At 59.8% G+C, this 26,955-nt stretch overlaps 1 protein-coding gene across 4 annotated transcripts; it reads right to left on the reverse strand.

The window, feature by feature from the left end:
* Positions 1–10,187: 10,187 nt before the first annotated feature.
* On the reverse strand, positions 10,188–25,652 carry RAC2 (Rac family small GTPase 2). Of its 4 annotated transcripts, none has more exons than XM_042993202.1 (7): positions 25,503–25,652; positions 23,549–23,620; positions 17,785–17,902; positions 17,117–17,179; positions 16,615–16,774; positions 13,207–13,338; positions 10,188–11,058 (listed from the first exon to the last, which is right to left on the reverse strand). In XM_042993202.1, exons 1-6 carry the CDS (start codon positions 25,514–25,516, stop codon positions 13,208–13,210), a joined length of 558 nt encoding a protein of 185 aa, XP_042849136.1. In that variant the 5' UTR covers positions 25,517–25,652; the 3' UTR covers positions 10,188–11,058; position 13,207. The 4 variants fall into 4 exon arrangements, with proteins under 4 accessions (XP_042849136.1, XP_042849134.1, XP_042849137.1 ...); XM_042993200.1 differs by having other exon boundaries at positions 25,482–25,651; XM_042993201.1 differs by lacking the exon at positions 10,188–11,058 and adding an exon at positions 11,632–12,559 and having other exon boundaries at positions 25,482–25,652.
* Positions 25,653–26,955: the final 1,303 nt, after the last annotated feature.

Consider the following 26,955-nt stretch of genomic DNA (forward strand, 5'->3'; position numbering starts at 1 on the left):
CTCTTAGGATCGTGGGCGCAAACCCCTGGAATCGTAAGATCCTAAAACCAGAATTTTAGATTCTTAGGCCTGAGTTGTAGAGTCATAGATTTTTAGATTCCGCGTCCTTGAGTCCGAATGTCAGAATTCCTGAATGCCAGAATCGGCCCTTGTTCAACCTGGAAACGTGGAATCTGAGACCTTGGAGTTCTGGCTTCCTCAGCCCCGGTCCATCAGTCACCCATCCATCCACCTTGCCGCCCCGCGCACATTCTCTTTACAGCATCCCCATGGGGCAGCCAATCACAGCCCGGGGCTGCAGGAGGCAGGAAAGCGCCAGGCTCCTGAGACAGCCTGGGAGCTGGGCAAACCTAATTTCCAGGCTGCAGGGACAGATGCCCCCAGGGAAGCCTGGAGGTGAGCCCTGAGGACATCCCCCTCCCACCTCCTTCTCAGGCGCGCGCGCGCACACACACACACACACACACACACGCACACACGGGCGCGCGCGGCCGGCCAGGCCCTGTCTTTGTACCCCGGGGGTGCAATAGCCCCTCCCAGAGCCCCTGCCCTCCCTGGAAGACTCCCTGCCTCCACCCCCCATCTGGGCCCATCTTCCCTGTCAGAGTTTAAGAGGCTGGGTGCCAGGAGCAGGAAAATTACAGCTTTCTGCCCCTACAATTTAGGTGCCTCCTTTTCTTTAAGGAGCTGGGATCCTGTGCATGATCTGGTTCATCCTCAGGGAGGAGGGACTTTTCCTCCTTGTCTGGTTTATCTTTGGCACAAGCTCGCCTGAAAGCCGGGGGCGGACTCCTCACAGGACTGCTCTGGGAGGGCGGGGACAGAGGCCCAGAGAGGGCAAGGGGCTGCTCCGAGCCACACAGCAATTCAGGAGAGCCCCTCAGAGATGCCAGATACCCCCATCACCTTCCATTCGTCTGCCCCCATCCGCTTACCCGCAGGCTCTGGGTCGCAGGGACCTTGAGTCATTTGTTTCTTCAGCCCCAGCCCCTGACACAGCACCGAGCCCTGGGAAACGTGAACAGACCGAGCAGTTGAGCAGCCAGAGCTCCGAGCAAAGTGGGGGCATTGCTCCTGGGCACAGACCCACATCGTGAAATCCTCACCAAGCCCAGGAGGGAGGATTTTTAAAGGGGAGCACGTTGAGGCTCAGAGAAGGTCAGTAATTTGCACAAGTTCGCCTAGCTGGTGAGCGGAAGACGGGAATTAAAACCCAGTTTGGTCTACTCCTGAATCACCAGTGCGTTCTGGCCCTGCTGGCTTCCCTGAAGGCCCCAAGCTGAGAGGAACCAAGAGCCAGGACGGCCTTGAATGCCGCAGGCTGATGCCCTTGGCCGACTGCCTTCTGCCTGCCCTCTGCAACACTGGGCCTTCCCCCAAAAGACCCGGACTGCGCTGATCACTGCCGACTCACTCACTCATCCCATTCCGGGCCTGGGGCCCGACCCCCAGGAACACGGCCCGCAGGCCCCGGGTTGGGGGCTTGGTCTCTGCCACAGAATGATGGCACCAGGCTACTGTGTGAACTTGGGCAGGTCACTGCCTAGCTCCGGGCCTCAGTTTCCTCCCGTTCAAGTGAAGACAGGTAGACGTACCTCCCGGGCTTGTTGTAAAGATTAAATGGGAGCGTGCCGTGAGCACAGCGCCCGGTGTGGAGGGGGAACTCAGAGAAGCTGGCACGTGAGCCAAGGAGGCCAACCGACATGATGCATCTGCTTTCTTCCAGCTCTGACACTCTGCTGTTGTGCGATCCCAGTATTCTAGAACCATGGCACGAGAGTCCGAGATTAACCTGCCCCCACCCTCTGCAGCCCACCAGGAGGGCACAGGAAGGCCTCCTTCCTCCCCGGGCCTTCCCACCGTCTCCCAGCCCCCAGCCCCCAGCCTCTCAAGTTCACCCTGGGCAGAGGGTGGGCCCCGGCACCCCACCCTCTGGGACCCCACCCATGCCCCAGCCTCCTTACCTGCCCATGGGGTGAGGGCTCCCCTGCTTGCCGCCAGGCTGGTTATCATCCTGCTGCCCCCCTCCCTGCCCAGTCCCCAAGCTCCCAGAGCACCCTTAGCTGGGGTCCCCACGCGGTGCCCACTTCTACAGGGCTTACGGCCCGATCCCCCTCCTAGGCCCGCGGCGGCCACAGCTGCCCACAGAGCCTCTCCCATCTGGTCTGCGGCCCTGACTTCCCACGGGTGCCTTGTGCGTCACCCCCCCATCTCCAGGACACGTCCTGGAGGAGGGGGCGGGTAGGGGCACAGAGGGGGTTCTGCGGGCAGGAGCGCAGGGTGGGGGTGGACGGAGAAGCAAAGGGGAGCAGGGACTGTGGGAAGCCAATAGGAATAGAGGGGAAAGGGGGGTCGGTCGGAGGTGGAGAGAGAGGGAGAGGGAGAAGACAGTGAGTGGGTGGAAAGCCAGAATGAGGGAGAGTGATGTGAAATGCGTGGCAGGGAGGAGAGAAGGGGCGAGAGGAGATGCAGAGAGAGGCAGGGATGGAGAGCAAGGAAGGAGGAAGGAGAAGGAGGGGGTGGCAGGCAGAGTGACAGAGAAGGATTGTGCCACAGATGGTGACACGGAGAGCCGGGAAGGAGGGGGCAGGAGTGGGGGGTGCGGGAGGGGCCGGAGAGCAGGTGCAGGAGAGGGGAGGGGCGGCAGGTTAGGAGAGGAGGCTGGGGCGGCGGTGGGGGGGGGGGCACAGACCCTGTTACCGGGGAGATTTGGCCACCCACGCTGGCCTTGGCTCCCGCAGAGGGGAGGAGAGAGGAGCGTGGTGCCCAGGGGAGCTGGACGTCCCCCAGGCCACTGTGGCACATGTTCCCCCGGGGACGACAGCTGGTTCCCGATCCCAGGCAGGTGAGGGGTTGGGCAGTGCTGCGAGGGCGGGCAGCGCGAGGGAGCACTGCGGTGGGAGTCCACAGTCCTGGCCACCGGCTGGACACCAGCCAGAGGAAAGCCAGGTGGGGGCAGCCGTCCTGAGACCGACTGAGTCCGGAGGGCCCAGGGCAGGCTGACAGGGTTAAAGAATACATATTTCAGGCTTTGGGGGGGAGGGGGTCGAGGGCAAAATCAAAGCTATTATACAGGAGAAAACAAATGCCCACGCCGGCTTCTGGAGCCCCCGGCCCCCCGATGCTGTCCTTGCACTTGCCGTGGGTCCTGGGCAAGCCCCTCCTTCCAGCCTCAGCCTCTCGTCTGTCTGGCCAAGTCCCTGAGGAGTAGATGGGCTCTAGGAAGCTCCCGGAGGTGAGGAAGGGGTCTCCCTGCCCTGCTCGGGGCCCTCGCCTGGCTTCTCATCACCCCCAGAATTAAGCCCACCCTCCGGAGCCCTCCAGACTTTGCACCGCCCTAGTCTTTCCTCCCCCTGCCTCCCCCCTCGGGCTCTTCCTCTGCCGATTTCCTGCCTGCCTGTGCTCCAGACACACCCAATCTCATTCATTCATTCATTCATTCACTCATTCATTGGCTCTGACCAGCGAGCTCAGAAGGCCTCTGTGAGACAGTGAGAGGGATACAGCACCATCTAGGGAAGAAGCCTCCAGTGGGGAGCAGGGCCCTGCCGGGGTGCTCGGGTGGAGACAAGCTTGTGCGTTCGGGTGACCAGGAGGAGAGCAGGGTGGCTGGAGAGGAGGGACGCAGGGGGAGGCCTCCGAGGCCAGACCACGCAGGGCCTCGGCTCAGTCTGGGTGGCTTGGGGGCTTCACAGGTGGGAGCAGAGGAGTCTCTTGACCTAATTCATGTTCTTCAAAGGCTCACCAGTCAGGCACAGGTGACGGCGCTGGTTTTCCTCAGGGCCTTTGCACAGGCTGTGCCCGCACCCCACCCGTACGTGTGAGACGAAGTCCTCCCAGAGACTTCCCTGGCCTGGATCGCCAAGGCCTCTCCTCTAGGCTTCCCGGAGACCCCAGCCTCACCGTGTCCCCAGGCCTGGAAGCGCCTAGCACGCAGTAAGTGTTTGCCACATGTTTACCGAAGACAAGAAGATAGATGGAGGGCGAGCGGGTGGCGGGGGTGGGGGTGGAGGATGGGAGACTATAATATGCTGGAGGCCGAGTGGTGGTGACGGGTCCCGGGCGCCAGGCTGCGGGCAGGGGTGGCCCCAGGGGGACACCGAGGGGCCTTCCCCGAGCAGAAGTGACCCAGGGATCCCGGACCAGCCTCTCCTTCTGCGGGGAGGGCAGGGCAGAGAGAGGAAGTGCAACTCCACACCCGCGAGCTCTGGGAAGCTAGGGATGCTGTGTCGGAGCCGTGGGGCGGCCCCACCTTGCCTGGCACGGAGGTCCTGGGACATGAGAGCCTCTAGCCTCAGGCCCCCATCTGGTCCCTCGGTGCTGTCATGCCCGCCTGGAATCCTGGCGGGGCTGCCCCGAGCGCCCGCCGAAAGAGGACAATGCTATGGGTCCCCCATCAGACCCTGATCTCCTCAGAACCAGGGCCGTGTCTCCACCCTCAGACTAGAGGGCTCCCTGAGACCAGGGGCTGTGCCTCTACCATCAGACCGGTGGTTTTCCAGAGAGGCTGGGGCCTAGGCTCCTCCCATTCCTGGCAGCCAGGAGCGTGCTGTCCCCTCCTTCCTCTCCCCCACAATGCCAACACCAGAGCTGACCACAGTGTAGGGTGGAGGCCTCGGCTACTGACGCTGAGGTCCGTCCTCCAAACAAGATGAAGTGAGCCAAAATACCTCCCCCGCCTGGCCCCTGGGGCTGTCACGAGAGTGTGGACACCTATAAAGTGGCTCATCAGCCCTGCTGTTTGCTGCTGGGGTTGAATCTCAGCTTCTGTACTCACCGGCTGTGTGACCTCGGGTACGTGACTTAGCCTCTCTGAGCCTCAGCCCCTCATCTTCAACACCTGCCGCGCTGGGTTGCCGCGACGATAGAATGCGTCAATCCCTGTACACATCCGCGGGTCCCAGGGACACCGAGAAGCTACACGTAGCGTGAGCCTCCCCTGTCCTCATCTGCGGCAGGGGCAGATGGGCCGGCAGCCTGGCTCTCTTTCTGCAGCGCTGAGGCCTTCAGTCTGAACCCCGTGCGGGCCCCAAGCCCTTTGCACAGGCTGTTCCCTGTCGCTCTCTTAATCCTTCAGCAGGTTGGGGTACCAGCCACCCTGAAGCCTTCCCATCTCTGACGCTCCCTCTTCTGGCTTCTCTTTTATCCATCAGGCAATTATTTTATATTTGCTCTTTTTTTTTTTTTTATCAAAGCACTGCTTGCCGGTAAATTTTACAAACCAAAGTGATGAAAAGGACTTATAACAGCAGAAAACGGCAGTCCTCCCACAGCCCTGCCCCCACCCTTATGCCAGAGGCAATTTCTAGCTCTTTCTCCTTGTATTTGCCTCCGTCTTGCTAATTATCGGGTTTCTTTCTCCATCTTTTGAGCCTCCAATCTGACCCATTATCTACTGACTTCCTACTATGCTACGTGAGGATTCTAGATTTCTTACACACTCTGGCCCCTTCTCTCCACCCTCTCCACCGAACGGCGTTTTCGGTTAAGTGCACGTTCAGTGTTTTCACTAGGAATGTACCGTACATGTTATTTCCTGCCCAGCCTGGAGTTCATAACTGCTTCATTTTTTTTTTCATTTGCTTGTTTTTAGTTTTTTTAATATCTCAGTTTTCTAGGACTCCGTATTTGCATAAGCTGCGACCTACAGCTCAGGAAAAACCTCACAGGGGAATGTGAGCCCGGTCAGGATTTCTGTGTGGAGACGTCTCAACTCTGCCCATCTGTCCTGGCTGCCCTCTGTGCCTGAGCGTGGCTACCACCCTGAGACGCTCTCTTCGCTGCTCTCTCAGCGATCCCTTTCAGCTTTTTCCCTGTTAGGTCCTGTTTCTTGAATCTTCCTCCATAATGGTTTACTCCCTTATTTTGCCAGTGCGAAACCTCTACTAACTCCCTGAGCCGGTGTGCACGTGTGAAAATAGTTTATTCTCCTCTTGTGCGCATGGATAGCCTGGCTGGGTATAGAATTCTAGGTTGAGAATTACTTTGACTCAGTGGTGGAAGGCATCTGTCCATGTCTCTAGCTCCCAGTACTGTTCTTATTCTCAATCAATTGTGGGTAACCTTAGGTCATTTTTTTTCTTTATAACGGAAGCTTCTAGGATGTTTGCTTTATCCCTAAATTTCAGAGATTTCCTAATGCGTGGGTCATGCCACCCACCCTACCCCAACAACAAGTGTTTGGGGCATTTAGCGCACTGTGTTAACCTAAAGATTTGTGTTCTTCAGTTCTGGGTAAGATTTCTCTATTATTTTCTTTTGGAACTCCTGTTATTTGACTATTGGCCTCCTGGATTAACCCTGTAATTTTCTTGTTGTTTACTTTTACCATCTTATTCTACCTTCTGAGAGTTGTTTCTATTATTGTTGTTGTTCCCTCTCTTTTTTCTTCCAAACCTTTTTTTTAAAAACTATTTTATTTTATTTTTTTAAGTTTATTTATTTTGAGAGACACAGTGATAGCACGAGTGGGGGAGGGACAGAGAGAGAGGGAGAGAGAAGGAGAGAGAGAACCCCAAGCCGGCTCTGAGCTGCCAGCGCAGAGCCCCATGTGGGGCTCAAACCCACAAAACCTTGAGATCAGGACCTGAGTCAAAACCAAAAGCTGGACACTAAGCCACCCAGACACCGCCTAAAAAATGTATTTTTAAAGTTTATTTATTTATTTTGAGAAAGAGAGAGAGAGAGAGAACACAGGAGGGGCAGAGAGAGAGGGAGAGAGAGAGAATCTCAAGCAGGCTCCACACTGTCAGTGTAGATCCCGATGCAGGGCTTGAACAAATGAACTGTGAGATCACGACCTGAGCTGAAACCAAGAGTCGGACACTTAACTGACTGGGCCACCCAAGTGCCCCGTACGTTTTTAAAATTTTAATAAACATAGTATTTTTCATTTCTAAGAGCTCCTCTCGGTTTTCTGATTGTTCCTTTATTATGGTATTCTGGTTTTGTTTATGGCTATGCTATGTTTCCTTCTCTCTCCAAGGATAGCCGTGGTAGTTTCTTCAAAGTTTTCTTCTGATCGCTGCCTTGTCTCTATTTCTTGCTAATTCTTTTCTCTGTTTGATTGAGTTTTCTTCAGTCGTCCATTCATCTTCTGTTACCCATTCATTTTTCGGAATGAAGCCTTAACACTCAGATTGGCAGCTCCATGTAGGAGGACAGGGCTTGCGAGGCAATGAACATCGCTATAGGGACAGCTGGCTCTTTCGTCAAGCATACCTAGATGGGACCAGAGGTCAGCATCTGTGAGACTTCTCTCTGGGGTGGTCAGATCCTATCCACCGACTCCTATCTGTATGCCTGGGTGCCAGCATTCCTGAACTAAGCCAGGGAGAGGAGGCGGGCTAGGGTCACCCTGTTCGGTATTCCGACTTCCACTGAATCCCCCTGTATCAGTCAGCTACTGCTGTGTAACAAACAACCACACACATGGCTTTGGTGCACAAGAATAAGCATGTATTGTACCTCACACCTTCAGGTCAGCTGGAGTGGGTTAATCTAGGCAGGTCGGCTCTGAGCTGCAGGCACCTGGGTACCTCTGCTGTCCCATTCTTGGAACCACTGGGCTTACCAAGGCATGTTCTTTTGTCAGCACAAGAGAGCATGTCCAAGGGTGCAAGCACATCGAGTCTCTCTTTACGATGCATATGCTAACATCCCACTGGCAAAAGGCAAGGCCGAAGGCCAAAGCTAGTCAGTGGAGCAGGGAGGGGAAGTGTGCTCTTACCCTGGAGGGGGGCGTGGAGGGAGTAATCACCCACCAGGCATAATCAGACCTACTGCACCTCAAACAATCAGTCTGGGGGCTCACCCCCGCCTGCCCTGTAGCTGGTGTCCTTGGGTCCAGAAATGTCTGGTTGGATTTTCCTGCCCAGGCTAGGGAGGGATGGTTGCCTGGCTGCATCGTGCAGGGTGGGGGGGAGGGGGGAGGGGCTCTGGGGGTCTAATTGCCCCTTAAACAAACTTCTAAATAACCCGCCAGTTTTCAGCCTCCCGCCTGGCCATCTGCGGTGGCTGAATCCCCCACTTGGAAGCTGCCCTGGGATTCTGCAAGGCCGGGTGGGTTGCGTCTCTTTCACCTGCAAATCCTCCCCCCAACCCCCCACCCCCGCCGCCCCTCCCGCAGCACAGCAGGCGCTTGGGTTTGCCTTCCCCGGGCCTCTGTTAAATCATTTACCACCCCTCCATCTGCTCTCCGTACTTGTGTGCTGGGCGCTGGCTGGTCTGGGTTCACAGGTGTCTCCTGGTTTCCTTGAAGATGAGAGTTTGTGTTTCTGTTTCGTGTTCCCCGTATCGTCGTCGTCGTGGTGGCTGCTTTTCAGCAAGGGGGAGGGGCCAGAAGCAGCTGTGGCCCAGCACCCCGAGACAAGACCCTCCTCTTTGCTCTGTTGCATACACTTCTGTGGTATGTGGATCGACCACACGGCAGGTGTTGAGTTGCTGGTCGGTCCGTCTCACCGGCCCCTGAGCCCCCTGGGGAGCGCGGGGCCGGGCGTCACCCTCGCGGCACCTCCAGCTCCCACGCAGCTTGGCATGGAGCCCCTGGCTCCATGAGAACTGAAGTGAACGAACTTCAAGTGACATGGATGACTGCTCATCGTTTCACCTAGCTTAGGGCCTTCAGAAGTCTTCTAGAACCATCCTAGATCTCCGTCGCCCTCCCCAGAGCCTAGCCTGCCCTGCCTCTTACATCCCATGAGGCCTGGATGGAGTCAGAGGTCCCCAGAGGCGACTCTTTCTCTGGTTGCGGGTTGGGAGTGGGGGGCGGGGGGTGGGGGGTGTTAAGAGGGGAGGGCGGAGAAGTGAAACAGCAAAGGAAGAAACTTTCTCGGCCCCAGAAAAGTCGCCGTTTCGGCATACCACAGTATTATTTCCCATGATTTTACGAGGTGGCCGGACTCAGTGGGATGCTCGTCTGCTCCACATGATTTCGGCCGGGGCCGCCGTCATCCGGGGACTCGACTGGGCTGGCACATCCAAGATGGCTGACGCGCACGACTGGCGCCTTGGCCGGGATGGCTGGGAGGCTGGGCTCAGCTGGGTCACCGGAAGGGCTGGGTCTCTCTCTCTCTCCAGTAAAGTCTATTCTTCCGTCTGCTTGTTCGTTTACATCAACAACACACACGTATCCAGCGTGGACTAGGTCCCAGACACCTGCTAGGGTCATGGTGAGCCATCCAAGCAGAGGGGCCATTGCCCGGGGCTCCCTGCGGACTCAGCTGTCCCCACTGGGCTTTGAGCAAGCTCTTGAGAGCAGGCCCACGCTTGACTCACCCTCGACCCCCGCGTTTGGCACACCGGCCCAATAAGCATTTGCTCAGTGATTGGGTGACTGAATGAATCAATCAATGGGCGAGCATTTCTTTAGGGCAATGGGCGTAGATCGTGCCATCTGGGTCGCACAGACCCCCTGAGGCTTCGCTCTCCTATCTAAGGACCTATCTGGTCCTCTGCCACTTTGCACAGCGATACAGGAGGAAGAGCACAGCCCTGGGAGACCCAAGACCTCAGTCACAAACGCTGTCAGCTAACATCAACAGAGGCCTGCCCAGCAGGGGCGTAACCAATAGGTGGTTTCATTTTCCTTTTGTTCCCCTAGCAAGGCAGCCATTGGCACCGGTTCTGAGGCCACCCAAAGTTGTCAAGGATCCAGCCTCTTTGCGTCCCTCTGTTCCTCCACTCTCAGCCTGTCAGCTTGCAGCTGCGTGCTTGTGGTTTCATCTGTATAAGATGGCTGCTGCAGCTCCAGACATCTCATCATTATTCATCGGGGAAGAGGACAGGACAAAGGGCAGTGGCCGTTTGGGTTTTTTTTTTTGGGGGGGGGGGGTTGCGGAAGAAAACACAAACTTCCCCAGAAGCCACCTCTCCAGCTGACTTACACCTGCCTTGCTGGCCAGAACTGTGCCCCCGTGGGACCCCAGCGGCAAAGCAGGCCGGGAGAACAAGTGTTTTGGTCTGGGGCGAGGGACCTTGCGGCTCTCCCCAAAAACTAGGTTTCTGTCAGCAGGAAGGATGCGAGCAGTGGGAGGAGATGGGAAAGGAGAGTGTCTGCCGTAGTGAGTTGAGCTCCAGCCGGACTCCCGTGCCCTCCTGTGCCCCTGTTTCCTTCTCCGCAAAACCAAGCTGCTAACACCTACACTGGGCGGCCTGGAGGGGGATTAAATGAGATAATATCGGCTAGGTGAGAACGCACGGTGGTGAGAGAATTTATTTCCTGGCGTTGCTGTTGGCATAAAGCAAGGGCTGTGCCCACTGGGGCAGGCTCGGGGGAAGAGGCACGTAGCAGAGACCCCCCCCACCCCCACCCCGCGCGCGCCCTTGGCATCTAGGGAAGTTAGAGGCGCAAAGGAAATTCTTCGAGGAAAGAGGACCAGACCAGGGTGTGCCAAAGGCTAAGACGAAAGAGAGGTCTTTGAGGAAATGAGAGTTCGGTCTGAGGCTGGAGGCCGGGTGTGGCCAGGCCTCCGGAGTCAAGGGAAGGGGTCCCAGATTTATCTGGAGGCCCCGGAAAAGCAGGGAGCAAATGAGGTTCGCTTCAGACTCTGGACGACTGGAGGGGGCGCCCCAGGGCTTCCAAACAACCAGCGTGTCCGATTATGGGGGGTGGTGGGTCTGTGTTCGCCACATGCTAGCGAGAGCAGGCGTGGGGTTTTCAGGGGGGTGGCTTGTTTCCGTGGTGAAGTCACCTTAAAAACAGAAAGGCCTTGTCTGAGCGGAGGCTGAGAGGCGCCATGGGGTTTCCCCGGCTAAACCCAGTTCCTTTCAAGGGGGTGGGGGTTCCTGGGAGGCCGGTGAGGTGGAGGGCCCTGCCTCTCCCAACATCAGGACTTATGGGGGCAGCTGGGGGGGGGGGGGCGGGGCGGTGAGCAGAAAATCGCAGAGAACAGAAACCCAAAGCATTTCGCGGGCTGGCAACCGGGGGGGACTTCTGTGCCGCGGGGGACGGGGTCTTAGACCTCTCTTTTTTTATTCCTGCCTTGTAGCTTCCATGTAGCTTCTCCAGAGTGTCAGCCCCCGAGGGCAGGAGCTCATGTGCAGCACTGGACCCCGCACCTGGAACAGAGGGAGAAGGCGCGCCATAAACATGCACTGGAGCGTGCATGAAGCTTGGACAGAGGAGAGCAACCATCCACGGGAGCGCAAAGGCTGGCACTTGTCAATTAGGAAACTCTAAGGTGGGAGCACAGTCCCCTCTCTCTCTCTTAAAGAAACTCGCTCTTGCTTCGTGCCTCCAGCGACGGGCATTGCTTCCTTACCCCGTGGGGACCCTTTCGGTGACCCGCAATAAGGGTGGTTGGGGAGTTCTGGCTGCTCGACACCCATAACCCCGAACTCCAACAAGGTCTGAGTCCTCCTTGGGGAGATAACCCCTCCACCTTAAGTAGATAAGGTTCTTATCATCGGCTTGGAACCACCCCTCGCTCCAGCATGGGGTGTGGTCCAGGCCTGGCCAATCAGAGCTCAGCACCCTCCCCCCACCAAATACGATTGGTTGAATATGACCCGCAAGTAAGCTGGTCCATTCAGAGTAAACCTTAATTAGAACTTTGCCTGGGGCAGATACTTGTGGGTTGGTTTTTGTGTGTGTGTGTGTGTGTGTGTGTGTGTGTGTGTGTGTGTGTTTTTCCCAACTTGAACCCGGAAGAATGCTCTTGAGAGACACCTGCCAGAAAATGAACCAGACAGCAGGAGGCAGAGCAAAGAGGTACAGGAAAGCAAGCCCTGATGACATAATTTGAGCCTCCCCCTCCCTCCTTGATCAAGCTGCACCTGAAGACACGATCTTTCCAAATTTGAATCAGTAAATTTATTTTCTGCTTAAGCAGGTTGAATTAGGTTTTCCATTTGCAATAGCAAAAGTCCTGGCTGGCAGCGTCTGAAAGTTTTAAGACTCCTACGGGCAAATGTAGCTCAGGGTCCTGTGAGCGGTGGAGAAAGCCTCGAGGGGTGGCAGGAGTCCGCGGGACCCAGGGTTTTGACGGGCGGTTGCAGGTGCCCGCCGACAGTCAGAGAATTTGGTTTATTTCATGTTGTCCCAAACAAGAGCGCTCAGACCAGAGGAGCAAACTTCTGAGACACTCACTTTGGCTCAGGAGAAGGAGAACTTTCAGACAAGCAAGACCACCAATATTGGAGTAGTAGCCGGCCTCAGGAGGGAGCGAGAGACCCGTCCTTGAAGGCATACTGGTGACAATCTGGCCCGAAATTTCCAGAGGGGATTCAGGCGTCGGGTGGGACTGGGGCAAAGGGGTAGACGCTGCCATTGTGTGGCAGCGGCACGAACAGCACTAATGCAAAGGGGGCTCCCCTCTGGCCCCCGGGGAGGGGGGAGGAGGGCAGGAGCAGCAGGGGTTGGGAACAGAGCCTGCGAATTCACACCCTTCCAGCCCCAGGGGCCCCCCAGCCCAGAGAAGCCCATCAACCAAGCTCTGCAGCCCTCTGCTAGGAAACACCACGGGCGGGGAGGGGACAGCGTGGCCAGCCGGGGTGCCATTGGGCTTTATGGGAGGGCCCTGGAGGTCAGAACCATCTGGCTGGGAGGGCTGGGTGCAACCTGGAAGGCAGACACGCAGGGGGTGAGAATCTGATGGCAAGCAGAACGGCCTGCTCCCTCGCCGCTTTCCCGGCTCAAGGCTCACGGCCGCCTCCTGGCTTTGGCTCCAGGTTGGCCCTCCCACCAGTCCCCCGCCACCACCCCCCCCGCCCCGCTTGCCCACCACACCAAGGCCTCTCCACCCTTCTAGTCCCACGTCTCCAGGCTGCCTCCAACCCACACTGGTCCCCCTTCTGCCCCCACTGGAGTCTCAGCTCAGTCTGCCCTGCCTCCACTCTTATGTGAGGTGCTGGCTCCTCCCCCCTCTCCTGGGGGGTGGAGCCAACGCATCTTCCCATCCCGGTCCCCATCCCTGGCCTCCGGCAGGGTCGGCAGGGTGGGAGATTAGCGACACCCATGCCTTGGCTCTGGCACCTTCCTGCTGGGAACTGGGCTCCACTGAGCTGGACCGGCTCAGGCAAATAGGGAAACTGAGGCCACTGCGATGCTTGCCCTTCTGTCTTGGCCTAAATGCCATTCCCGGTGAAACGCAAGGCCACTGAGCAGTGGCTAGACAACCCCCCACCCCCACCCCGCCGCCCCCCAGCCGGAGCCTGCTGTGTGCAGGTGGAGGACGGGTCACGAAGCGGGGAAGGAGGCGCTCTTACCCTAAAGGATGCTGCAGGGGCGCTTCTGTGGCCGCGTGGGCTGGGGGCACAGGACGGCCCGGATCGCCTCATCGAAGACGGTTTTCAGGCCTCGCTGGGTGAGGGCTGAGCACTCCAGGTATTTGACCGAGTCTAGGGTGGGGTGGCAAGAGGGCAGGCCCAGGTCAGGGGCCGGCCCTGGGCAGAAACCTCTCCCAAGCCACACAACTGTGCCAGGCTGTGGGGGCCACCTGGGCTGTGCCACTCAGAGGAGAGTATCCACAACTCTGTGCCTCGGTTTCCCCATGTCTGAAATGGGGAGCCTGGTTTCCAAAAGAGAGGCTAAGACCCACAAGAGCAGGTCTGTATCTTCCTTAGACACGTAAGCCCTTAGGGAAGGCAGGCAGGAATTTTGACACATTCCTAAAGGAAACAAGGGCTCCAGTGACAGTGACTGAATCTCTCCACGTCTCAGTTTCTCCGAAAAACTAGCCGCACACCTGCCTCCACGCTTCCCCTCGGGAGGCCTGAGGTGCTCACAGCCCGGTCACCAGGACCTTCCAAGTGCCATCTGACCATTCCTTAACATCGTCCCATTTGACAGATTCGGAAACTGAGGCTCGTAGGTGGGAAATCATTTGTCCAAAGTCACATGCTGGGTGCTTCTCGTCCACCTTGGGGCGGCTGGGGACTGTCAGTGAGGGGAACGGGAGTAGAGAGTTTTCCCTCCCTGCTGAGGGGACCAGCCTTCTCCTACCTGACCGCTCAGGGCGGGAGCCCGGGGCACAGATGGCCAGGCCGAGCCCTTACTCCCAGGGGGCCGCGTTCATGCCCTTCTGGAAGGAACCTGCCTGAGTTCCCACTTCTGCTACAACACAAATCGTTTCCCTGAAGTAAGGAACCACAAAGCCCCTTCTTTGAGAGGGCTGGGGCTGACCTCAGGAACCAGAGGAAAGGCAGGGGCAGGAAGGGGAACTTTGTCCCCCTGGAGTCTGCCCTTCTAGGAGGAAGGAAGCAGACCAAGGCCGATAGGTGCCCCTGCCAAGCACTGAGCTAGGGGCTTCCAAAAACCCTGTGAAGAAATACTGTGATTCCCCACTTCCCAGATGAGGAAACAGGCCCAGAGAGGGGAAGCCTGGGCCCCAGAGACACACAGCTGGGGAGAGGAGAGCCAGGACCTCAAGAGGGACTGCCCCTGGAAGGAGGAAGCCCACAGATGCCCTGGGGTTGGGAAGAAAGAAAGGGCAGTGACAAGGAAACCGAGGTTCAGAGAGTGTGTCACTTGCACAAAGTCACATGCTGGCTGTGTCCCCTGTACTCGGGAGCATATTCCCAGCAGGGAGAGCACAGAGTGGTCCCAGGGCCTGGCTGGCAGAGGCCAGACTCCCTTGGTTCAGGTTCAGGTTCAGGTTCCGGAGTGTCATCATCTTATAACCCTTTTGTGCCTAGAAGGGTGTCGCCGGGCATTGGCCATTGTTTCCTTGCGAGGGACCACAGCCAGCGTCGACTTCTTCCGCACCCACCAACTGCCTCCTCCCTGGCACCTGCCACCCCCTTGCTTCCTCTCGGCTCAGTGGCATCCAGAGCAACGGCCCTGAGTGGAGGTAGAGGGGGGTGGGGGGAGGGTGCTGGGCTCCCTTCAGCTCTGCCTCTGATCACCCTAGGACTCTGGCCAGTCCCCCTCTCTGTGCCTCAATTTCCCATCTGTCTAGGACGTGGTGACTTGGGACACGTATCGAGCGGAGGCAGGTGGGGTAGAGGAGCGCCGAGGGCGTGGGGGCAGGTCAGGGGGGCCGCAGATGCCCTTGATCTCCATGACTAATGGAGCCAGGTTGCCAGCTGCCCTAGCCTGGCTGGGTGGCCTTGAGCCGGCGACTTCTCCCGGAGCTTCACTCTCCTCTTCTGTAAAGTGGGGTCAACCAGAGACCCTCCTTCATGGTTGCCGTGGGAACAAGGAGGGGAGGTATATGGCCCAGCACCCAGGAGGTACTCAGTCTCCATCAGCCAGCCGCGATTATACCAGCCGGGACCTCAGCTGCCTCCCCAACTCGCCACCACAGGCTGGGGGCTGAGGCGGCCTCCGCCCTTCTCATCACACCAGCAGGTCCCCCAGGCCTCCTCTCCGGCCTCCCCTCTGGCCTAGGCTGGTCCGAGTCAAGTTCAAAGTCACTGCCCCTGCCCCTGCCCCACCCCCACTGGGGATCAGCTCCAGGAGGGAGAGGCTAGAGACCAAGGCAGGATCCGGAGCCATCTCCCTATAGAGGAGGAAGGACCTTTGGGGCGTGTGCAGGTCGGCCCATGTGAACGGAGAGACTGAGGCCCAGAGAGGGGTGGCCGCTCTCCCGAGGTCACACACACAGTCAGCGCTGGAGCCAGGACCGGAAGCCAGGCTTCTAGCCCCCTTCTCCTTGTCCCAAAGCACAGGCTTTAGAAGGGAAGGGCTCACAGGCAGGCTGGGGAGTCAGCCCCGGGCAGGAGGAGGTGGGGGACAGGCTGGTCAGAAAACAAGAGAGGGCAAGGGGGCAGGCCCGGTATTTGCGAGGAAAGCCAGCAGGCCTAGGAGCCAAAGACCCCAGGATGGGGTCCGGGACCCAGGCTTAAGAGGCAGCCACAGGCCCCCCGAGAAAGATGGCCATGTCAGTGGACTAGTCACAGGAAGGGGGTGGGGGTGGGGGGGCAGCTGCGGTTTCTCTTCCTGTAGAGATGTGAGTCCCCGGAGCCCTCCCAGTTCCGGCGGAAGGAAGAGTGTGGGGCTGAGGCAGGGCCGGGGCGGGGGGTGGCGGGGAGGGGGGCCCCAGCCTCCTCAGGGACCAAACCCTGGGCCTTCAGGACCCTGTGTCGAGGCAGAGCGCCCCGGGCAGCTGGGTCACTGCTCGTAGTGGCCAAACTCGGCTGGGGACGCTTGGCTCTGGGGCAAGAGCCCCACCCCCAGGCCGCAGGCAGGTCAGGCCTTGACCAGGGACAGCAGGCCCAGGTGCCAGGGGACAGGCTGGACCCATCGGTGCCGGCCTCCCCGGTGCAGGCAGCCCTGAGCCGCCACGAGGAGGCCGCCGAGCTGGCAACGTGCTCTCTTGCATTCCACTCCCAGTGCCGTCACCTGCTGGCCGTGTGACCTTGAGAGGTGACTTTACTTCTCTGGGCCAGTAATCGGGAGGCAAAGAGGAGTTGGCCTGAGGAGGGGGCCTGGGGAAAGGGGAGTGAGAAGGAGGCAGAAGGGAAATCACCCCTTCAGACCTGAGGCAAAGCACCTCCTCCGGGAAGCCTTCCTGGAAAACTCAAGCTCCACTTGGCTGCTCATCCCCAGACAGACAGCCCCCCCCCCCCCCGGCACGGCCTGGCCCTGGAGCCCCTTTAATCCCGCGTGAGGCTGAGGCGGGCTCCCCCCCACAGCTGGCTCCCCTCTCTGAGCCCGAGCCCCGAGCCCCGTACCGATCTCCTTGGCCAGTGCCAGGCCCTGCGGGTAGGTAATAGGTGCCAGCTTCTTCTCCTTCAGCCTCTCGATGGTGTCCTTGTCGTCCCGCAGATCCAGCTTGGTGCCCACCAGGATGATGGGCGTGCTGGGGCAGTGGTGCCGCACCTCAGGGAACCACTGGGCGGGCGGGCGGGGGGGTGAGAGGCCGTGCGGGCAGGAGGGGGCACGGGAATGGGGAGAGGAGGGGCACCGAATGTGAGGAGAGAAGAGAGGCGGCGAGGCGGGGAGGAGGGGGTGTGGGGAGGAGAGGGGACGAGGTTACAGAGGGTGAAGAGTAAAGCTAACCACCCCAGCCCCCTCGGAGCCCCCTCTGAGTCTCACCCCCGGAGACTCACAGCCCTGGTTGGCACTGGGGACCCTCCGCTGCCCCTGCCCCTGCCCTAAAGTCATCAGCAACCCCGCCCCCCCACCCCGGGTCACCCGCCCCAAGCCCCCAAGGCCCCACTCTGTCCTGCTCACCTTGGCACGGACATTCTCGTAGGAGGCAGGGCTCACAAGGGAGAAGCAGATGAGAAAGACGTCCTGGGGACAGAGCAGGCAACGGTCACCCATGAGAGGCCTGGAGGCATCACCTGGGCCCTTCCCACACCTGGGCAGCCACCGAGCTGTTTGTTGATCCAGGCTTTTCTAAGGGACTAATCCTCACACGACAGGCTGCCCCATTCTACAGGTGGGGAGAGTGAGGCTCACGGAAGCCCGGGGTTTGTCACCCGGGGTTCCAGAACCCGTAGTCCTCACCGGGCACTCACTACCTACCCTCTGGTCACCAGCCCTTTCCCGGCCAGCCCGGAGGGAGAGCCTGTAGGCTCGCCCCCATCTCTCCTCCCCTCCCCAGCACCCCTGGGACTCAGAGTCCTGGGCTCCCTATTTGGGCCCCGTCCAGGATCTTCCTGCCCCACCCTTGGGCAGCCCCGGGGGGTGCCAGAGCCCATGAGGCAGGGGGGCCGGGGAGATGGGCACAGTGAGAGCAGGGTAGCTGAAGGCAGGAGGGGAGGGGAGGAGGCCCCGCTCTGGCCAGCAGGGTCATTACTGACAGGGGCAGGGTTGCCCGGCCCTGGCCCCAGGGCGTCGCCCCCAGAGGGAGCGGGAAGAGCTCAGGCTGGGGATAGGAGGGCAGGGAAGCACACCGTCTGTGGGTAGGAGAGCGGCCGGAGGCGGTCATAGTCCTCCTGCCCCGCGGTGTCCCACAGCCCCAGGTTCACGGGCTTGCTGTCCACCATCACATTGGCTGAATAGTTGTCGAACCTGCGGGGAGCAGGCAACACAGGAGGGTCAGTCTCCACGCCCCGGACCCCGGGCCCTCCTTCCGGCCTCCCGTTGCTTGGTGCGGAGGCCCAGGGAGGGGCGGCCACCGTCACTCGCACGGCCCTGTGCAGTCGGCTTTCCCTCTGGGTTTTGCTGTTTTTTTCCCCATTACTGATTCATTACCTTAAAAAAAGTGTTAAATGCAGGTAAACCTCCAGAGAAAGACATGGTCTCTCCGTCCCTTTTCTGCCCTTGGCCTATCTTTTGAAGAAGTGACTTTGGGGGGGGGGGGGCGTCACAGAGCATCCCCCCTAAGGCTCGACCCGCATCAAATTTACCCACTTCCTGTGCTGCACTGATGTGGGTCACCCTGTCGCGGGTGGGGTCCTCCCCTGAAACAAACCCTGAGCGGAGGAGGTGGCAGCCTCGGGAGGGGAGTGAGGAAGAGGCAAAGAAGGGACACCAGCTGTTCCGGGGGGCGCTATTGAGGGGTCCCAGCAGAGGCAGCTGGGAGACAGGGCGCCCCCCCCCCCGACCCCTGAGGGGCAGGAAGCGAGGTATTTGTCCAGCATCCTTATCTTGCATTGGCAGAAGGACCTCCGGGGGCGCTAAATTCCTGGTCTTCCAGGCTGGTGTCAGGGGCCTTGGAGGGGGGGGGGGGGGGTGGGTGACACTTTTGAGAAATGCCACCAGCACATACAGGAAAGACATGTGCCAAAGGGTTGGGGGGGGGGGTTGTTGCTAGGGGGATGTCAATAGCGACAGCTAAAATCTCCCACCAGCGCCAGGGAGGCCTCCAGGGCCATCACACAAGCTTCCAGACTTTTCTTTTTTCTTTTTTCTTTTTTTGTTTTAATCCAACCCAACACTATTTCTCACTACACATACCCCTGAAAGGAAAGTGCTGGTTTTTCAGCCTATAGAAAAGAAAACTGGGATCAGAGAGGTATAGCCGTCTGCCCAAGGCCCCACAGCCAGCGAGGGACCGAACTAAGTTAGAAGCCAGTTGCGTGGGGTCCCAGCGCTCACGTCTGACGCTCACTGCCCTGTGCCCCAGCTGGGTTACCACAGATGCCCTCACCTCCCGCCCACGAGGGCTAAGGATCATCACCTTGTCCCTCCCCACAAAAGCCACCCACTCCTTGTCCCCTGGCCTGGCCCACTGAGACCTCAGGATCCTCCTCCTTCTCTCCTCATACACCAGCCAAGCTCTTTCCCGGGCAAGGCTCACGCTGCCCACCTCCCTGAGCTTGATCATGGCCGTGCCTCCCACCCAGATGCCACCTCCAGTTCAAGAGTCAAATTCCTGCCAGGCAGTTCCTCCACTGCGGTTGGGAGGGGCAGGGGGCCACCCCCTTCCCCTAGCCTCCACCTAGAAAGAGCTCACTGTGCCCTCCCTTAGGCAACCGCTTTATCTTGACCTTGAAGAGGCAATCCGTGTGTCTCTATCTTGCTGGGGGTCAGGGCTCCACAGGGCCCTGGCTGCTTCCCAGGCCTGGCACCCAATACATGCAGGTAGATGGGAACTAAAGCCGACTGAACTGAAGCCCTTGGAACGCCACCTCCTCCAGGAAGCCGCCCCAGAATGCTGCTTGGTGACCGGCTGCAGAAGCCCCAGTGCTTCAGGGTGCCTCCCGAAACAACTGTTCTGAGAAAGACCCATGCACGCACCCCCAAAAGTGGGCAGCCTGCTATTTTTAGCACCCCATACTTATTCATCCATGGAGTGTTCCGGTCACTTCTCGGTTCCTCAGAGAGCCCCGCTCCCTACTGCCTGGAAGCTGCCACAAACACTTCTCTGACTCTCCACTCTGCTTCCTCCCTCGCTCCGCCTCCCCAGTGCCCAGCTGACTCTTACTCAGCCGCCTCTAGCCCCGTGTCAAGGTCATCTCCCCTCTAGCCCCATGTCAAGGTCATCTCCCGCAAGAAGCCTTTCCTGCCTCCCAGCCCACCCATCCAGGCCCCAACCCAGCAATCTTTGCCCAAACAACAGACACCATGCCTGGCTTGTTCCTCACTGCACCCTGAGGCCCCTGAGGCATTTGTCACATAGTAGGGGCTCTGTGTACCAACTCTAGCTACCAGCCATGCCCTGTGGGATTTCAGGAAGAAGGCGCCATCCAGGGAGACACCACGGGGCATCACGGGAAAAGACGCGCCTCTGGTGTCTTCGGCTTCGGTCGGAAACATTCCTTTGGGACACGCTGAGGAAGGAGGGACACTCTCCTCTCTAATGTCCAGCCTGAAATTCTGGTGCCAGAAAGCCTCCCAAGATTCCTTGCACCATCCACACACACACACACACACACACACACACACACACACCAGTCCCTCCCCAGAGGCCCAGCTTCCAGAGCCTGAGGGATTACTGCAAGGATGCACCAGCGGTCTACACCTCCCGGGGGACCCCCCTTCCTTGAGATCCACAGGCAGTCAGCACCAGAGGAACCGCTCTGGCCAGCCCTCACCCCCTTACCCAGATGAGGAAACTGAGGCCCACACACAGGAAGGCACTTGCCCAAGATCTCACAGTCAGTCGGCGGCAGAGCCAGGACTAGATTCAGAAAATCCCCACCTGGGAAACGCTGAGGCCACTTCAGGGCTTGAGACTCGGAGGTTTGAGCCCGGGCCTGGGGCATCCCTGAGCTGAGGGGAAGGCAGGGAACTCACGTCTGCTGAGCACCCAGAGCCGTCAACGACTGTTCCAGGCCCTTCGTACTTGGGCCACTTCAGTGGGCCCAGGAAGCAGCTGCTACCATTGTCCCCATTTCACACACGAGGGACACACACTCAGGGAGGCTCGGAGGGACCTGCCCCAGGTTACATGGGGCTTTGGTCCCAGCCCTACACCTGCAACGGAGTGGAGGAGGGGATTGGGGGCAGGAGGAAGGGGGCTCAGCCCCCAGCATCACCTGACCCCCACCCAAGCCCACCTTCAGAAAGGAACGCAGAGACCAGGGGGCATGCGTGGCTGGTGATGTGGGGACCAGGGAGGATCGACCAGGTCAGGCAGGGTGTGGACCACCGTTAGGACTCGGGTCTTGGTCCTGAGGACAATGGGGCACCGCTGAGGGGCTTCACCAGGCGGGGGGGGTGGGGGGGGTGGACGTGATCATCTTGGCTAAGAGGAGCCACGAGGTGGAGAAGTCTGGAGAAGGGTAGCTGGGGCCAGCGAGGGAACCACACCCTCGGCGGCAGGAGGGTGGGCGGGGGGCAGCGAGAGCCCAGAAGGGGCTGGACGCCATGCTGTGCACAGAATTCCACACTTGGCTTGCCAGGAGGTGAAATGAAAACGAAAACCGAGTCCTGGCCAAGCTGACCGAAATTAACCGGGTGTTCTTTTCTCCCACCAGCTGAGCCACCCGGCGGTGGCTGAGTTCTGGCACCTTCTCGAAGCAGCCAGAGCGCCCAGTCACTACAGAGCGCCAGCGACATGGTCATGAGTTTCAGTCTCCCCATCTGTTGGACCCTGAGCTGTCAACCCCCCACGCCTGGCAATGACTGTGCTCAGCTCACCTGCTCATCTGACCACGTGCTGGCCGCACACGTGTCCCAGCCTCAGCAAACCCGACTGTCCCCAGAGGAGGGGGATCCCCCCCAGGAAAACAGGGATCTCCTGTTTTCCCTAACCCCACTCCCCCCGGCTGCCCCCGCCCTCCAACGTCAAGGGCTCGGTGTGACTCATCTCTCCCTCCCCATCACAGAGGAACAGGCGTGTAGTAGGAGCCTCTCAGAGGGCTTGTCCAGAGCTGAGCGACTCTTGTCCCGGACGACAAAGGAGCATGGCATGCAGGACTGGCCACATACTTTGCAGCGTCCGATGCAAAATGAAAACGCAAAAGTTAAGAATTTCAAGATGGCCCTAGGGTCTGACCCAAACTCCCCAGAGTCCTGGGAAGGTAGACCTTGCCTGGTTCGTTCTTATCTGTCGGTCTGCAAGGGGCGTCCGGTGTCCCGAGCCCACCAAGGGCCACCAGGAGCCCGGGTTCTCCAAGTCATTGGCAACCACTGGCCCTAGCCTGGCCTCTGCTGGTCCCACCGTCTTGCAGCAGAGAGCATGCCTTTCGTCTCCCTGCCCAGGAGAAGTGCCCCAGCGGTGAGCCTGGGATTTCCCAGCCCAGCTCTGACCTTATAAAAAAGGGAAACGGAGGCTCAGAGAGGAGAAATGATTGGTCTAAGGTCCTTCAGCGAACGGGCCCCCCCAGCTGGGACAGGCAGAGAGGCAGGAAGGCAGGCCGGGCCAGGGCACCGCCGGCGACAACGGCCTTTTGCGGGAGCTGTGCCCTCTCAGGCTTAGAGCCAGTCCTGCCTCTGCATTAGGAGATGCCTGATAAACACTTGATGATCCATGGCAAACGGACGGATATGGCAGGTGCAGAGAGGGTTGGACACTGGCACCAGGCCATCTGGGGACTCGGAAGCCGAGCTGGTGCTGAAGCCCGTTTTCCAGGGTCCCTACCCAGGATTCTCTGCCCTGGCCTGGCCGGCTGCTTGGCGTCCTGGGGGGCAGGCCCCTTGGGCACCGTGAGGCTCGCAGCTTCCCCTGTGAGTGGCCTGGGTATAACGGCCACCTCTGCTGAGGACCGAGGGAGGGCACACATGTGTGGCATTTCATGCAGGACACGATAGGCCCCCCCATAGATGGTGGGTAGTTCTGACGGATCCTCCGAGGGCCTCTCCATGGAGTTCAATTCAGGCCAACACAGAACACGTCTATCAGGTATAAGACGATGTGCATGAGATAACAGGGTGACCGTAGAGTACAAGGCTCCCTGCCCTCCAGAGACACAGTCACAGGAAGGATCAGATACAGTCACTCGAGGGAGTGAGAGGTCCCTTCAGGCTGCATGAGAAAGATTCCTGGAAGGTGGGGGGTGGGGGGCACCGGAGCTGGCCTGAGGGTCTTAGACGCCTGGGAAGGAAAGGCACTCCGGGCAGAAGGAACGGCTTGAGCAAAGGCCCTGAGGCCAGAATGCCCAGGGAGCGTTTGGTGGGCACAAGCAGGCAGAACACGAAGCAAAGTGATGGGCCACGATGCCGGAAGGCGAGGTGGGGAGAAGGCCCTGCAGAGCCTTGAATGCAGTGCTAAGGGTTGGGGAGTTGTCCTGTGGAGGGAGGGACCCGCTGAGGGTTGGTGGGGGCGGGGCAGGCGCTTTCCCACTTACCCTCCCTCCCGAGGCTGCCACCCACGAACTCCTACATACCTGCCTCCACATCCCACAACAGGGCAGGGCTCCCCACTGGCCTCCAGAGGGCACTGCCCTCCCCCCAACTGCGTGCGTGCGTGCGTGCGTGCGTCTGCTGTCTGCTCCCCCGTGTCAAGGCCCCCGACTGCCCCCTCCTCCAACCACCCCATCCCAGCCCCTCTTCTGGGACCCAGCCCCACATCCCACCTCCTGCCGAGGCCCAGCTGGACAGCTGGACAGCGGCTCTCTCCCACCCTGGGGCCCCGGCCCCCGCCCTCAATGCCCATCTCGACGCCGATTGCTGCTTCCTGGCTGGATCATGAGGCACCCCTGCCAGGCAGAGACCCCCAGGTGCCCACACGGGCCGCCACACAGGAAGTGCCTGAAAAGGGGGTGGGCTCGAGGATGCCACTCTCCCCAGCCTCCCAGCGCCCCGGCCCTCCCCTCCCCGGGGACTCACACGGTGGGGATGTACTCTCCAGGGAAGGCGTTGGTGGTATAGCTGATAAGAAGGCAGGTCTTGCCCACGGCTCTGAAAGGCAGAAAGTTCGAGAGGACAGCGGTCACGGGCCCTGCCCGAGACACGGAGGTTTCTGAGCACCTGCGCTATCCCCTGGCCCAGCCCTCGGGGGGCGGGGGGGAGACTGGGGCCCACCTCTCTGGGCCTCAGTCTCCCCATCTAGAAAACGGCAATGCGTCCATCCTCCCAGGAGTGTGCTGAGTAGTAAATTAGCACGAAGCTTGTAAAAGAGGCCAGCACCACGTGTGACACAGCGTAGCAGCTTGTCCGTGTTAGGGAAAGCCTATCCCTCCCAACCTCACCGGAGAGAGTAACAGTTAAGAACACAGACTTTGGGGGTCAGAGAGGCCTGGCCTCAAACCCCATGAGGTCTGGGCCAAATTGCTTAACTTCTCTGAGCTTCAGCTTCCCCACCTGTAAAATGGGCCTAATGTTAGGTGGGTGGGAAGACTGGAGAGAGGGGAGAACCCGGCGCCTGACCCACAGTGAGCGCTGAAGAGTGTTGGCCACGATTCGGGCCCTCTTCCCTGGGTCTGCGAGTCGGCTGGGCCGGGAGGGGGTACAGGTAGCGCCATGGGAAGCCCGGGGCCAAAGGGGCGGCCCCTGGGCCCTCGTTTCGTCACTTCCTGTTCTGAGAAGGCTGGCCGCCTTCTCCTCCCCCACCGCCGCCCTCCCCAGGGCCTGCCACCAAGGTAACTTTGAATGACTGGAACGTTGCCCTTGGCTTCTGCCCTCCCCGCCTCAGATTAGGTACAAAGCGGAAGTGAGCAGGGCTGGGCAGAGAGGCGGGCAGATAAGGCCGGCCAGCACATCCGAATCAGCCGAGGGCCCTCTGATAAACCGACCCGCTCCCAGGAGACCCATCGGAGCCAAAGTCGGTCCGTCGTGTCAGGGCCACTGCGACCCAGGGCAGGAAAGAGCTGAGCCTCCCAAAGCCTCAGGCTGCCCCTCTGCAGAATGGGAGGGTGGGAACGGAGGGCTGCCCAGCCAGAAATGCTGGGGTAGGCTGGACTGCACCCAGGATGCCCCTGTGGGCTGGACCCTGAGACGCTGTTACAGCCGGCATCAGAGATCGGCATCTCGGACCAGTCGTTGTACAGATGAAGAGACTGAGGCCCACGGCTGAGAAGGCCCCTCGGCCCAGCCTACCTGGCACGGGCCCTCCCAATCACCCTCCCACCCCTCCTACCCTCTCCCTTCCCTTCACGTTCCCCTCCCCCTTCTGCTCTTTGCCCACATCCCCCACGCGCGCGCGAGTCCTCCCCAACCAGGCAGGCTGAGGGGGAGGGGAGAGTCAGGGAGGGAGGAGGGGAAGGAGGGTAATATTTATTGAGCGCCCTGAGCACAGGACAGCCCCTCGAAGTATGTCAGGTGACCCCCACACATCAACCCTAGGGGCGTGGCCTCTCCCCGGATGGGCAAGCTGAGGTTCAGAGAGGCTCTGCAGCTTGCCTGAGGACACACAGCAGAGCAAGCCAGTGACCAGAGCCCAGGTCAGCCTGCGGACGAAAGGCCAGGTTCTTGGTTCTCCACCCCCGCCCCATCTGCCTCCACAGAGTGGAAGACAGGTCCCATAAGAGACCTGTCCCAGCTCTCAGGGTGTAGGTGAGAGGCCCCGGGCACATCTACCCCCAGCCCCGCACCCTCCACCACCTCCCCCCAGGCAGCTTCCGGAGGGAAGTGGGCAAAAGAGAGTGGAGCTGTCCTCTGCCCACCTGGGGGGGGGGGGGCTTTCTCTGGGCCCCGGGGACAAGAAGGGAGAAGCCCCTCCCAGCTGCTTCCCAGGGACTCCTACATCTGCAGGGCGGGAGGGTCTCAGGGGTAACCCAGTCGGGCGGCTCCGGCCAGGTGAGAGGTTCAGCCAGGTACCTACCCATCTCCCACCACCACGCACTTGATGGCCTGCATCGCGTCCGGGGCCTGGGAGGCGGCGCTGGTGACAGCTCGGGGCACGGAGCGTTTCTGCGGGCTCCAAGGGTTTGGAGAGCCTGGCGAGGTCCCCCCGGACGGAAGAGCAGCTCAGTAGGACGGGAGGCAGGAGGAAGCGGAAGGGGAACTTACCCAAGCTGCTGCCCCAACAGCCGATTGCAGAGGGCGGAGCATGCGGTCTGGCAGATCAGCCCGGGGCCCCTCAGGTGCCGGCTGGGGCACCGACAGGAGACCCGGGTACCCTCTGGGCTGGGGCCTGACCTGTTGCGCACGGCGCCGGGCTGGAGCAGTTCTCCAAAGGCTTCGGGCTTCCTGAGGAGCTCAGTCCCCCTCGAGTCTAAGTGGTAAACACTCAATGAGCTGAAAGTGTGTGCCCTGCACGGTATTCAGGTGCCGGTGAGTCCAGGGCGCAAAAGGTATAGCCCATCCCTGGGGAAGATAAGACCTTGTACGTGTGTCTATGAAACAAGGCAGGAAGTGATGGGGCCAAGAGGGATCTCCAGGGAGGGGACCTCGGGGCTACACGAAGGGAGAACCAGGGCCGGGGAGGTGACATGTGAGCCAGCACTTGAAAGGTGGTGCCGGAGAGAGGACACTCCAGGCCGGGGGATTGCATGAGCCATACACAAGGCTCCCCCAAGCACGGGGATCCCAGAGTGCGGAAGGAGGGGAGGGGCGCGGGGGGGTGGGCAGGAAGGGAGGTGGGGGGCCGCTGATGGAGAAGGAGAAATAAAAAGGAAGTTACGGGCAGTGCTCCACACGAGCCAGTCCGGTGCTCGAGGCCACCCTGGGGGACCAGGCACCCTGGAACAAGGATCCGTGACCTGTTGTAACGAGGGGGAAAGGAAGGGTCTGAGAAGGCAGCGGACTCGCTAGGACCGCCCAGCCTGAAATCATACCCAGCGCCAGGCAACCCCAAGTTCACCTGGCTCTAACTGTTCATGGCCACTGCCCCCCCCCCCCCGCCACATCCGGGGGAAGAAAGAGGCAGAGCCTCCAGTCACCCACCCTGGACTGTCACTTAGGACGAACGAGGAGACCCCGGGACAGTGGCCTGCTCCAAAACGTGGCCCGTCGGGGATTCAAACCAGCCAACAAACTTTGATACTTTCCTCTGTCCTTGGCATTAGCTGAGCTGAGACGGTGGAAAATACTTCGCGGGGCTCAGACGGAGTCAGGAAGGCCCCCCATGACCCACCCTGGGCTTCCTGCCTCACAAACCACCTAAGGTCTTTATTCTACATGCTCCCCCTGGACCCAGGTTCTTTTCCCATCCACCGCTAGCCCCTAGGGCAACCTCTGTGAATCTAAACAACAAACAAAAAACCTAAATGCACTGCGGGGTCCTGGATTGGATCCTAGAATCGAAAAACAACGTTAGTGGGAAACGTAGTAAAATCCAAATCAAGTCTGAAACT

The sequence above is a fragment of the Panthera tigris genome, chromosome B4 (assembly GCF_018350195.1).
Source record: "Panthera tigris isolate Pti1 chromosome B4, P.tigris_Pti1_mat1.1, whole genome shotgun sequence".
Lineage (NCBI taxonomy): Eukaryota > Metazoa > Chordata > Mammalia > Carnivora > Felidae > Panthera > Panthera tigris.

Coding starts and splice junctions, on each gene's coding strand:
- RAC2 (XM_042993200.1), bottom strand. CDS start 25,516: ATGCAGGCCATCAAGTGCGTGGTGGTGGGAGATGG. Junction 17,180..17,784: donor CGCTCTCCTACCCACAGACG/GTGTGCTTCCCT, acceptor CTCTGTCCCCAG/GACGTCTTTCTCATCTGCTT. Junction 13,339..16,614: donor GGCACTGGCCAAGGAGATCG/GTACGGGGCTCG, acceptor ACCCCACCCTAG/ACTCGGTCAAATACCTGGAG.